At 42.1% G+C, this 12,093-nt stretch overlaps 2 protein-coding genes across 2 annotated transcripts; one reads left to right on the forward strand and one right to left on the reverse strand.

Moving 5' to 3' along the window:
- Positions 1-4,573: 4,573 nt before the first annotated feature.
- Positions 4,574-7,897, reverse strand: LOC309355494 (olfactory receptor 2AP1-like). Its single transcript, XM_081886428.1, has 2 exons — positions 7,043-7,897; positions 4,574-5,855 (listed from the first exon to the last, which is right to left on the reverse strand). Exon 2 carries the CDS (start codon positions 5,837-5,839, stop codon positions 4,850-4,852), a length of 990 nt encoding a protein of 329 aa, XP_081742554.1. The 5' UTR covers positions 5,840-5,855; positions 7,043-7,897; the 3' UTR covers positions 4,574-4,849.
- A 1,035-nt stretch (positions 7,898-8,932) lies between these two features.
- LOC309355492 (olfactory receptor 10A4-like) lies at positions 8,933-11,629 on the forward strand. Its single transcript, XM_081886426.1, has one exon. It carries the CDS (start codon positions 10,204-10,206, stop codon positions 11,209-11,211), a length of 1,008 nt encoding a protein of 335 aa, XP_081742552.1. The 5' UTR covers positions 8,933-10,203; the 3' UTR covers positions 11,212-11,629.
- The last annotated feature ends 464 nt before the right edge of the window (positions 11,630-12,093 follow it).

Genomic DNA, 12,093 nt, shown 5'->3' on the forward strand with positions numbered 1-12,093 from the left:
CAAAAGTGTAAAATGGTCCGAACTTCATGCTCAAAAATTCTCAGCATATTTACAACAAGGACTAAAACAAGCATATTCAGGATTAATTGAGGATTATCATGATTACGACCAAACCCTAAGACTATTCTCGAATCTGTCGGAAGATCTAACGTCTTTTTTCTCTGTCCCGACGCATATAATAAATCGAACACAAAGGAAGACAGGTGCATTGTGGTTCAACAGTGCTTGTAAACAGGCTAGACAACTTCTTGGTAACATCTACAAAGAGTATAAAGCCTCTGGGGCAACGGTCTTGCCAAAAGAATATTTCCAAGCAAAATCGGCCTACAAGCAAATTCAAAAGGGTGCCAGACTGGAATGGCAAGCGAATCAATGGCGGGCAATTATAGAAGCCTCATCATCACGGAACACCAGACAATTTTGGCTCCTTGTAAATAAAAGAACTAAAAGATACCCTTTAACTATTATTCCCGCCCCGGTTTGGGAATCTTATTTAAAAAATTACTTTGCCACAACTGACTGTATCGTCAACACAAGAGACGAATTTCAAGATCAGCTTCCCCTCTGGCCCCCTACCGATCCGGAAGACATCCATGACTTGATCGTCAACCTTAAAACAGGGAAAGCGCCTGGGCCAGACCTGATCCCAGCAGAAGCTATAAAATACCACGCAGACTGGTGGGCCAAGGTCCTGGCGAACATCTTCGATGCAGTTAACAACTCTGGAATGATTCCAGAAGTATGGAAGGACGCTGTTATCGTTCCAATCCACAAAAAGGGCTCACCAGATGACCCGGGGAACTACAGGAACATCAGCCTGCTCTCAATAGTGGGGAAACTGTATGCCCGCTCCCTGTTGAACAGACTAATCCAATGGGCCGAAGAGAAAAAATTAATTGGGCCCGAACAAGCCGGATTCCGCCCAAAACAGTCAACAATTAATCATATTCTAATTTTACAGCATCTTGCCTGGAAATATTCCACCCCAAAAGGTGGCCAACTCTGTGTGGCATTCATTGACCTGAAGGCAGCATTCGATAGTATCCCCAGGAGCATCCTCTGGGAAAAACTCACCCGCTGGGGCATCGACAGAAGGCTTCTCTGGCTAATAATCAAACTCCATGAGAACTCAGCGGCCAGAGTGAGATTCACCCCGGAGGGTGATCTCACGAATTCAATTCCCATTAACAGAGGTGTCCGACAGGGTTGTATATTGGCTCCACTCCTGTTCAATTTGTTCATAAGTGACATGAGGACTCCCCTGATAGAGGCCCAAGAAAGGATTCATGCACCCCGCCTAGCACTTTATCGCTGCCCCTTGTTACTATATGCGGATGACGCAGTCATTCTTTCTTTTTCTAGAGTAGGTCTCAGGAGGGCCCTAAAAATTTTTGGATCATACTGTCACGCAAATTCCCTTACAATTAATTATGGAAAATCTAAGATCCTGATTTTCTCAAAGAGCCGGAAACTCCATAATTGGAGAATTGATGGGAGAGTCATCGAACAAGTCTATAGATTCCAATATTTGGGAGTCTGGTTACAACATAACCTCAGATGGAAGGCCCATGTAGCCTATGTTACAAATAGAGCCAAATCTATCTCCTTGGCGATCTTGCGATTCTTCTTCACCGATGGGGCTCTTCATATCCCATCGGCGTTGAAAGTCTTCAAGGCCAAGGTGATCCCGACGATTGCTTATGCCATCTCAATTTGGGGGACTTTTGCCAACCTATCTCACCTGGAGGTCATTCAAAATCAGTTTTTAAGAGGGATATTGAAACTGCCCAACTGTGTAAGTAATACAGCGTTACGCATGGAACTTAATATTGTATCCCTGGAAAATGCTCTGTGGAAGCACATACTTTGTCACTGGTTATCTCTATGGCACAATCTCCCAAACTTGTACTTGATACAATGTATGTGGAGAGATGATTTCCAGAGCCCATGGGTAAAAAAATTACAGCTGAAAATAATGGCAATGGGAATCTCCCCATCCAAATTACTAGAGCAGGATATAGTTCCAGCTAAAAGAACAGTAACCTGTAAGCTAGAGGAGATGGACTTGCAGCAGAAAATGATCTTGGGCAATGGTACCTGCTCACCTCTAAATCTTGGTTTATTACCCCTCTTAAGGCTCCCAAACTATTTGAATTCTTTAACTTCCTCAGCTCATAGATATGCCTTTGTAAAGGCAAGATTCAACACCTTCCCATCGAACGTGCTGAGAAATAGATTCTCCAATGGACAGATATCGCTCTTATGTGATTGTAATTGTGGGGCACCAGAATCGTTGCATCACATAATTCTTGATTGTGCTTTTCACTTATCGGCCAGGAGCAAGTTTCTTGCTCAATATCTTAAGGGAATTGCCGATGATACGACTGAAGCCAAATTGAGATATCTATTAAATGATGATGACCCCCTAAGATCACTCATGGTTGCCAGATTCTTGATCAGCGTCCTATCCCTAAAGAAGAGAAACGGACTCCTGTGTGGCTCGGATAATTCCCTTTAAACCATGATCTATGTTTTAGGATGTAATTAGGTGATATCACCATTGATGTCTTCTATCAATTTATGAGCAGAGGGCGATGTTCATGCTACAAATTTGTTGTAATGTATGATGTTGGTCTTCTGTTTTTGTTTTGTTTGGTTCTTGTCTGTTTTTTTTTGTAAGCTTTGGCGGTTTTAAATTTGGAGGTTCAAGTACATTATGGTGGTATGGGAAACTGTTGTGTGACGGGCCAATGGCCGTAATAAAGATCAATTCAAAAAAGGAGTTCTAGTGGAGCTATGAGTTTCCCAACAATTGAAAATCTGTAGTGCATTACAGCACTATTAAGGATCATGACATAGGACAGGTGTGATCCAACTTCTACCTCTTTCCCCACTCCACTTCTGTTCTTAACAGTAAGTTGGGAGAGGGGAATTTAAATAGGGTTTCAGATAATGTTTTTGGCATGTGGCCAAGGTGCGAAGAGAAAGTGGACCCCCCCCCCTTGAGCTGACAGACCCACCCTATCATCCGGTCCAAAAACGGGTTCCTAGTGCTCAGTAGGCATAAGCTCACCACCCTGCTTCGATTAGTGGTATTAGTACTACTACATCACATCATACTCATTTCTGATTTATATGAACCCAATTGTTTATTGTGGCAGCCCCTGCACTTTAGAACTCCCTGTCTATTGAGATCAAGATGGTACTTTCTGTGTTCTCCTTTCAGTACCTGCTAAAAACATTCATATTTAGACAAGCCTACCCAGATGCTTAGAAAACTGAGGTCATTTGAATCTGTTTTAGTATTTTAATTTTTGTGTGTTTAAGGTTGCAAATTTTTCTTGAGTTTATTGTTTGATCATTTTTGGAATCTGCTTTGAAGTTTTTGACAATCAAGTGATATATACATTTTATGAAATAAATAAACAAAATGAAATAATTGAGATACTTAATTGTGCGGGTCCCTGATATGCATCCATAATAGTTCCTTTCAGACGTAGCACTGGAGTCAAGGTTGGTAAGGATATTCCTGAGGCCAAATGGCCCAGCAAGCGAGAAATTTATCCTTGCCCTGAAGACTGGGCCAACCAATGCTATTGGTCAGTTGATCTCGCACTCAGGGGAATGCCCTCTAATTCCTGCCATCATTGGCCAATTTGGTGGCAGGAGGACGATCTAGCCTGCAATACGCCAGTTCGCAGAGGAGGCCTGGGGCACACCTGCAAAGCTGCAAAGCTGTTTCTCTCTCCACACATTCAGTGTATAGACGGAAAGGAAATGGTTTAAAAGGGGTACAGATACCATGGGATCTCCTTTAAATCAACGGTACTTGAGATTACGAAAAACCAATGCATGCAAGTGTTCTTCTTTTTCACACTATGTCACTGATCGTGTCAGGTGTGTACAGTATAATCATTGCATTAGTAGGCAGGGTCAAACACAAAAGGGAATAACTACTTATATGAAGGGGAAAGACTGAACTTGCTCCTCATATACAAATTCAAATAGCTGCAGATATTCCAGTCTAACTGGAATGGAGGGAAAGATGATTGAGAGCTAAATAATTATTACATGTAAACAAGACATGATGCTCATATCAGAAGTAAAGGATTCTGGAAAGAAATTTGTTTGCACCTATGGAGGATAGCAGACAGAAGTGTATCCCCCACAAGGGCAGAGCTGCAATGCTAGATTCCTGGCAGCTGCTTACTGGGTGGGGTAGAGATGAGGTTGGCAGAGGTTTATTCAGTGCAGGTGCATGGGCAGAGCAAACTCTCCGCCACTTCACCACATCCTCCTGTCCTTCTTTGTAGGTAGCAGCAAGACCATTTTCAGGAAGCTAGCATTGTGGCTCCACCCCACCAGGGTGATTTTCTTCTGATAGCAAGAAAATGTGCTGGAAAAGGAATGATACTGTTTGCCTCACCAGCATATTCCATCTCAGGTTTGCAAAAAATAAAAATAAAGACACACACACCCTTCTTTATATGTGACTGTGGCAGGCATGAATATACTAGCACTTTAATTCGTCTCATACCCACATATGCACAACCCTTCACACTTTGAATTTTTTTTTTGCATAATTTCTATACACTTTCCTATTTATAAAATAATGGTTGCAACAAAAACACAGGACCAATAATCAGCTAAGAACTACTATATACAAGTTGTCTATAAAGCCAAACCTACAACATTGGAAAAGAAAGAAGGAAAAGCTATCTGCCATTACCAAGGAGGCAATCCAATGTGAATGCCTTTTGGGCATTACAACAGTATTAAGTAGGGTAATGTGTGTATGATTTTTCCCCAAGAAAAAAATAACATCATCAATGAGGAGCAAACTCAACTTCTAGATAAACAAGCCCTGCATTAAACGATGGCCCTGCATTCTTTCCCAAATGCAACATTTAGTAAATGTTTTTCTGAAGGCTTCCTTGACCTCTCTATTTCTCAGGCTGTATATCAGGGGATTGAAGAAAGGTGTCAGGACTGTATAGAAGAGAGAGAAGACTTTGTTGAGGTCTCGCAGGGCATCTGTTTTGGGCAACATGTAGACAATCATGATTGTGCCATAGAACATGGACACCACAGTGAGGTGTGAGGAACAGGTCGAGAAGGCTTTCTGCCTCCCACTGGTGGAGGGGATTCTCACAATGGTAGTTATGATATAGACATAAGATGTCAGGGTCAACAAGAAGGGAGGCAAGGAACATATTGCAGCCAGGAAGGTGGTTAAAAGTTCAATCACGTGTGTGTCGCTACACGAGAGCTTTAATATTGGATTGAAATCGCAAAAGAAGTGGCTGATTTCACTGTGGCCACAGAACCTTAACTGGTGCATTAAATATATAGTCACGTTAATAGCCAATGAACCGCTGATCCAAGATGCAGCTATTAGCCGGAGGCAAACTCTGCCATTCATCAGTACTGTATAGAGCAGTGGTTTACAAATTGCCACATACCTATCGTAGGACATCGCTGCGAGGAGATAACATTCCGAGGCTGCCAAGAAGCCAAAGAAGTAATATTGGATCATGCATCCAGTTATAGAAATGGTTCTTGGACCTCCGTCAGAGAGATTGGCCAGCATCATGGGAAGGATGTTGGAGCTGTAGCAGGTCTCCAGGCAGGACAGGTTTCCCAGGAAGAAGTACATGGGGGTGTGAAGGTGGCGATCAGTCACAACAAGCACGACAATGAGAATATTCCCAAGCATGGTCACAATGTAGATCACTAAGAAGAGCAGGAAGAGAGGAAACCGAAGATCTCCTAGATCTCCAAATCCCAGAAGAAGGAATTCAGTGAGGACTGTTTGATTTCTCAATTCTGCTTTTGCCATTGTATTAGCTTCACACCTGGAAAGATTAGATAAACTCTACTTTAGATGGGTGGAAAGGATTAATATACATTAGCTCTTTTCATTTGCACCCATAAGGTTTAGACGTTGGCAGTTATACAGCAGATATTAAACTAGAGAGGGGTAGAGAGAAGAGGATGGGAGGAGGTTTTCCAGGACAACTTTTTAAGTCGTAAGTGAACACAACTAGAGGGTTCAAACAAATATTTTCCTCTCCATCACTAGGATTTTTTAACAGGGCCTAGGTTGAGCATGGTGCGCATTATCCTTAATAATATATTTGCTTTTTAATTCTTCATTAATAGTAGCAAATACTAGGGATGGACAAACCAGACAATTTCAGTTTCCCTTAGTTTTTCTTTTCTGTCTTATACTTGGTTCACATTTCCACACCATGAAAACATTCATACAATTTTATTTTGTGCACATTTCACCTAACATACACTTGCCTGCACACAAGACAACCAATCTAGAATGTGGCTGCCAGACTGATGACTGGGAGCGGCCACCAGGACCATATAACACCAGTCCTAAAGGATCTATATTATCTCCCATTACATTTCCGAGCACAATTCAAAGGTTTGGTGCTAAGCTTTAAAGCCCTAAATGGCCCTTGGCCCTGTATACCTGAAAGAGTATCTCCACCCCCATCGTCTGAGCCCAGTCAGCCCAGTCACTGAGGTCCAGGTCTGAGCATCTTCTGGCGATTCTTTCACTGTGAGAAGTGAAGTTACAGGAAACCAGGCAGAAGGCCTTCTTGGTAGTTGCACCCACCCTGTGGAATGCCCTCCCGTCAGATGTCAAAGAGATGAACATTTATCTGACATCTGAAGGCAGCCTTGTATAGGGAAGCTTTTAATGTTTGATGTTTTATTGTGATTTTATAATTTGCTGGAAACCACTCAGAGTGGCTGGGGCAACCCAGTCAAATGGGTGGCATATAAATTATTATTATTATTATTATTATTATTATTATTATTATTATTATTATTATTATTATTTCACAGGTTTAATCCCCATACTGGACAACTACTTATTCCTGCATTGCAGAAGGTTGGATTAGATGATCCTCAGGGTCCCTTCCAACTCTAAAACTCATGAACAGATGCTTCTGTTTCTTTCTTCCCCCCCCCCTTCCTCCTATCTCATTCTCACATATCAATGGAAAAGCCATTGGTTGCTTACCTTATTTCTCATTATCGCTGTTTTCATGTCTCAGTTGACTGTAGTGTGTTTGCTTTGATTAATAACATTTTTAAAAATGTATAGATTACAACATGCCCATAGTGCCGGAATTCAATTTACTTCTTCTGCTGTATCTCTGTTCTGAAAACAGTCTCTTCTCATTTTCCCCATCTTATTCTTGACCTCAATTCATTCTTGAAATTAAAAAAGGCATTTTTGTTTTCAGTGTTTCTTCTCTCCATATATATTCCATCAGAATGATTTTCCTTCTTGGTGCATTGCATCTCTCTCTTCCCACAGGGAAATCACAGTCTCCTTTGACATCATTTTAATAATAGGTGTTTTAAGGCTAGAAGCATCAAACTACTGGTACTTATGAACTTAAGCATATTGCAATTAAACTACTGACTTCAAAGCTTGCTCTTTTTTAAAGAATATCATATAGGAACATAGAAAGCTGCCTCATAATGAGTCAGCCCATTGGTCAATTCAGTATTGTTTGCACTGACAGAAGCTCCCAAGGGTTTAAGGCAGGGAGATGCCATGCAAAGAATCTAGGACCTTCTCTACTCAAGGGACATGCTCTGTCACTGAGCTATGGCCCTTCCTCTTTCAGTTTCACTGGAAGAAATCAACAGTAAGCAAACTGAGTAAACAGTGGCTCAAAACAGAAAGAGGCAAATTAATGTATTTTATGCTCTACTGTAAGTGGGCTTACAGGAATGTGCATACTGGAATTTGTCCACATTTCATACACATCATAGTGTGGCTGTGGCAGCATAAGCTGTTGAACCATGGGAGGGAAGAGAGTTGTGTGAATGAGCTAACCCTGTGCTCCTCCTTGTAAAATTATTGAAATGTATGAAACTGAAAATCATAATTAATATTATAATTAAAAATGCAGTGGTAGCTTGGGTTACGAACATAATTCGTTCCAGAGGTCTGTTCTTAACCCGAAACCATTCTTAAGCTGAGGTGTGCTTTCACTGTGTGAGCCAGTGTGGTGTAGTGGTTAAGAGCAGTAGTCTCGTAATCTGGGGAACTGGGTTTGCGTCTCCGCTCCTCCACATGCAGCTGCTGGGTGACCTTGGGCTAGTCACACTTCTTTGAAGTCTCTCAGCCCCACTCACCTCACAGAGTGTTTGTTGTGGGGGAGGAAGGGAAAGGAGAATGTTAGCTGCTTTGAGACTCCTTAAAGGGAGTGAAAGGCGGGGTATCAAATCCAAACTCTTCTTCCTCCTCCTCCTCTTCTTCTTCTTCTTCTTCTTCTTCTTCTTCTTCTTCTTCTTCTTCTTCTTCGCTAATTGGGCCTCCCATTGCCGCCACACCAGCAGCATGCAGTTTCTGTTCTCATCCTGGAGCAAAGTTCTCAACCCAAGGTACTACTTCTGGGTTAGCGGAGTTTGTAACCCAAAGTGTTTGTAACTCGAAGCATTTGTAACCCAAGGTACCACTGCAACAATTTTATGACAGAATAAAAAAGGTAAAGGACCCCTGACAGTTAATTGCAGAGGACTCTGGGGTTGCAGCACTCATCTCGTTTTACAGGCGAGGGAGCCGGCGTTTTTCCACAGACAGTTTTTTTGGGTCATGTGGCAAGCATTACTAAACCACTTCTGGCGCAATGGAACACCAAAACCAGAGCAGCGCATGGAAACACCATTTACCTTCCCGCCGGAGCGGTACCTATTTATCTACTTGCACTTTGTGTGTGTGTGTGTGTGCTTTCGAACTGCTAGGTTGGCAGGAGCTAGAACTGAGCAACGGGAGCGCACCCCATTGTGGGGATTCAAACCACCAACCTTCTGATCAGCAAGCCCAAGAGCGTCAGTGGTATAGACCACAGGGCCACCTGTGTCCAAAACACAATACGAAACAGAATACCAAAACACAAGTACCCACAGCTTGCTGAGCAATAGTTCCTATCTCTGTGCGGTTCTGTGTCCTTGTTCATGCATAGTGAAATGGGTACCTTCATTTGTACAAGGAATTAAATGGAATGTAAACCAATGTGAGAACATGTTTTTCCCTGCTGCAGACTATAGGGACAAAACAATGTAGTATGATGGGGTAATAAAGCCGTCCTCATCAAGGGTTTCATAAGCTGGGCCAAGTCATTTCCTCCCGAAGCTTTCCCCTAAAGTTTGTTATCCTTATGGAAACTTTGAACTTACCCTGAGCCCATTGATACCTCCCTCCTGAATGTGTGAGGCTGATTTGCTTACGTTAGCAACATTGGCCTGAGAATTGGCCATTGAAGGAATGGCATAGCACTCAACACAACACTGTTTTTGAAAATGAATGCTTGCCACAAAGGCTGCTCCATTGTAGCAAGTGGGGCACTGCCCCACCAACCTCATTCTTCCCTCAACCAGCCCCCAACTGCGTGCTTTCTTGCACCTAGTCCAGGGGATGGCACTACTTATGGCAGCTTTCTTCTCCTTATTATCAGTCTTGCCAATTGTGGAACATAACAGGGAGGCGGATGGGGACCAGAACAGAATTAATTGGCTCTGCTCATCATTGGCTCTGACTCCACCTCCTGTTGGGATCTCTTCCCCATGAGTTCCAAAAGTCATCAGCCACCAATGTTCATTTGAAAATTTGATTTAGAACAACAGTGACGACAACAACAAAAATACTACTTCCTCTTTCACAGTTAAATAGTGTCCAGGGGATAACCAGCCTTCCTCTGGAAAAGATATTAAAAAACAAGGGGCAGAGCATTTAGAAATGCAAACATTCAAAGCTGCTGGATTCAATATCTGCAACAAACCAAAAGAGGAAGTATTTACCACCTTCTTCTTGGAAAACAAACCCATACGGTAAAGGAATAAGCCATTATCGCTAGTTTGATATCATAACAGTAGGTAAGAAACATTTCATTAACTGTCTCATACAGGAGTGTGATGTAAGAGGATAATGAACACTGTTGGAAACAGGATGTTGGATGAGGTGGGTTTTTGGTCTGGCCCAGCAGGGTGTCCTGTATGTGTTTATCTTCTTATAAATATATATCCTCTTATAAATAACATTTTCACATCAATGTTTTCCAGTACTGTTACCATAAAGACCATCGACCCAGCCTTTCTTTTGCTGTTGCATTTTTCTTTTCTTTTCTTTCTTTTCATTCTCTATTTGTAGCTACCTGCATTGAAAGCATGTTTAATGTTTTGTTTGATTTATGGCAGATGCATTCCATGAGTAGCATCCGAGAGAAAAACCAAACAATCATTATGCATTTCGTCCTGCTGGGGTTTGGCGATCTCCAGGATCTGCAGATATTCATCTTCCTGATCTTTCTGTCCATCTACCTTGTGACCATGGCTGGGAATATCCTCATTGTTATTCTAGTCATTTCTGACCAGCACCTTCACACACCCATGTACTTCTTTGTGGGTAACCTATCCTGCTTAGAGACCTGCTATAGCTCAACCATTCTGCCAAGAATGCTAGCCAGCCTGCTATCTGGGGACAGAACCATTTCTGCAAAAGGATGCATGCTACAGTTCTGGCTCTTTGCATTTCTAGCAGCAACAGAATGTTATCTCCTGGCGGTGATGTCTTATGATCGCTATCTTGCAGTTTGCAAACCGCTGCACTATGCAGCCCTTATGGACAACCGTCTCTGTGTCCAGTTAGTGCTCGTATCTTGGATAAGTGGCTCGTTAGTAGTCACCACAATTACACTAACAATGGCACAGTTCAGTTTTTGTGCTCCATACGAAATAGACCATTTCTTTTGTGATTTCATGCCATTGATACAACACCTCTGCAGCGGTGCCCATTTTCTTCTGTTGTCCAGTTTCATCACTACCTCTGTGTTTACCTTTCCACCATTTCTGCTGACCATTGCTTCGTACATTTACATCATCACTGCAATTCTGAGAATCCCATCTGCCACGGGGAGGAAGAAAGCCTTTTCCACCTGTTCCTCCCACCTCTCTGTAGTCACTATCTTTTACGGGGCATTAATAGTAGTGTACATGTTCCCAAATACAGACACACTGAGCCGAATGAACAAAGTCTTCTCTCTCTTCTACACGGTCTTTACACCTCTGGCCAATCCTCTGATATACAGCTTGAGGAACAAGGAGGTGAGCAAGTCTCTGAAAAGAGCCATCGACAAATGCGTGCCAACACAAAAGCTCACAATAATTTCTCATTAAAGTAAATGGGTGTGTGAGACACAGGGCACTTACACGCAGTGGTTTATTGTAGATGTGGTGCTTCTCATGCAAGCATTTTTTCCCCAGCATCCACATGATTTTATCCTCACCAAAATGCCATGCCATATGCCCTCCATTTAATCTGTATTTACAGCTTCCATGTTTGTTTTTGTTTTGGTTTTTTGTTACCAAATGGACCTGTTTAAATGGGATTCTGATACATCTGGATTAAATTGGAAAATAATATTAGATGGCTTTTTAAAAAAAATTAAAATATTGGGTTACAAAAATACCTGTGTTATCTCTTTTTCAGGTCATAGAGCCATTTTACTTACCAGTTGCATTCAATGTGAGACATTAATGTTGCATACAGTGTGAAGTTGGGGGGGGAGAGAATGGGGAGAGAGTGAGAGAGGCTGCAGTGGTAAAGCTTGCATTCTTTTACTCAGGTTTTTTGTGTCAGCGTCACTTGAGTAGATTTTCTTTCTATTCACTTATTATTTTTTCCTTGTCAGTGACAGAGGTTGAGGGGGGCAGGCAGGGCATAGTTGGTTGACGTTAGTTGACTGCAGTTAGATTTGTTTGCATGGGGGGGCACGCGAGCAATGTGTAAGTGTGTTTGTGTGTTTCTAACCCAGTGGATAGATTGCTGCATTCAACCATTTTTTATTTGGAGTAGTTCCATTGAAATTGATGAGCCTGAGTTAGTCATGGTGATTAATTTCAATGGGTCTACTCAGAATAAAAAATAGATGAGTGCAATCCAATGCTTTTTGAACCTCTCATTATTCTGTCTGCAAAAGAGGTCCTTGAAACTTTCATGTCTGCATAATGACGAAATGAAACTTCTCATTCCCACTGTGGATTATACTTCCCCTCCGG

This window comes from Podarcis melisellensis, assembly GCF_964234715.1.
Source record: "Podarcis melisellensis genome assembly, chromosome: 13".
Lineage (NCBI taxonomy): Eukaryota > Metazoa > Chordata > Lepidosauria > Squamata > Lacertidae > Podarcis > Podarcis melisellensis.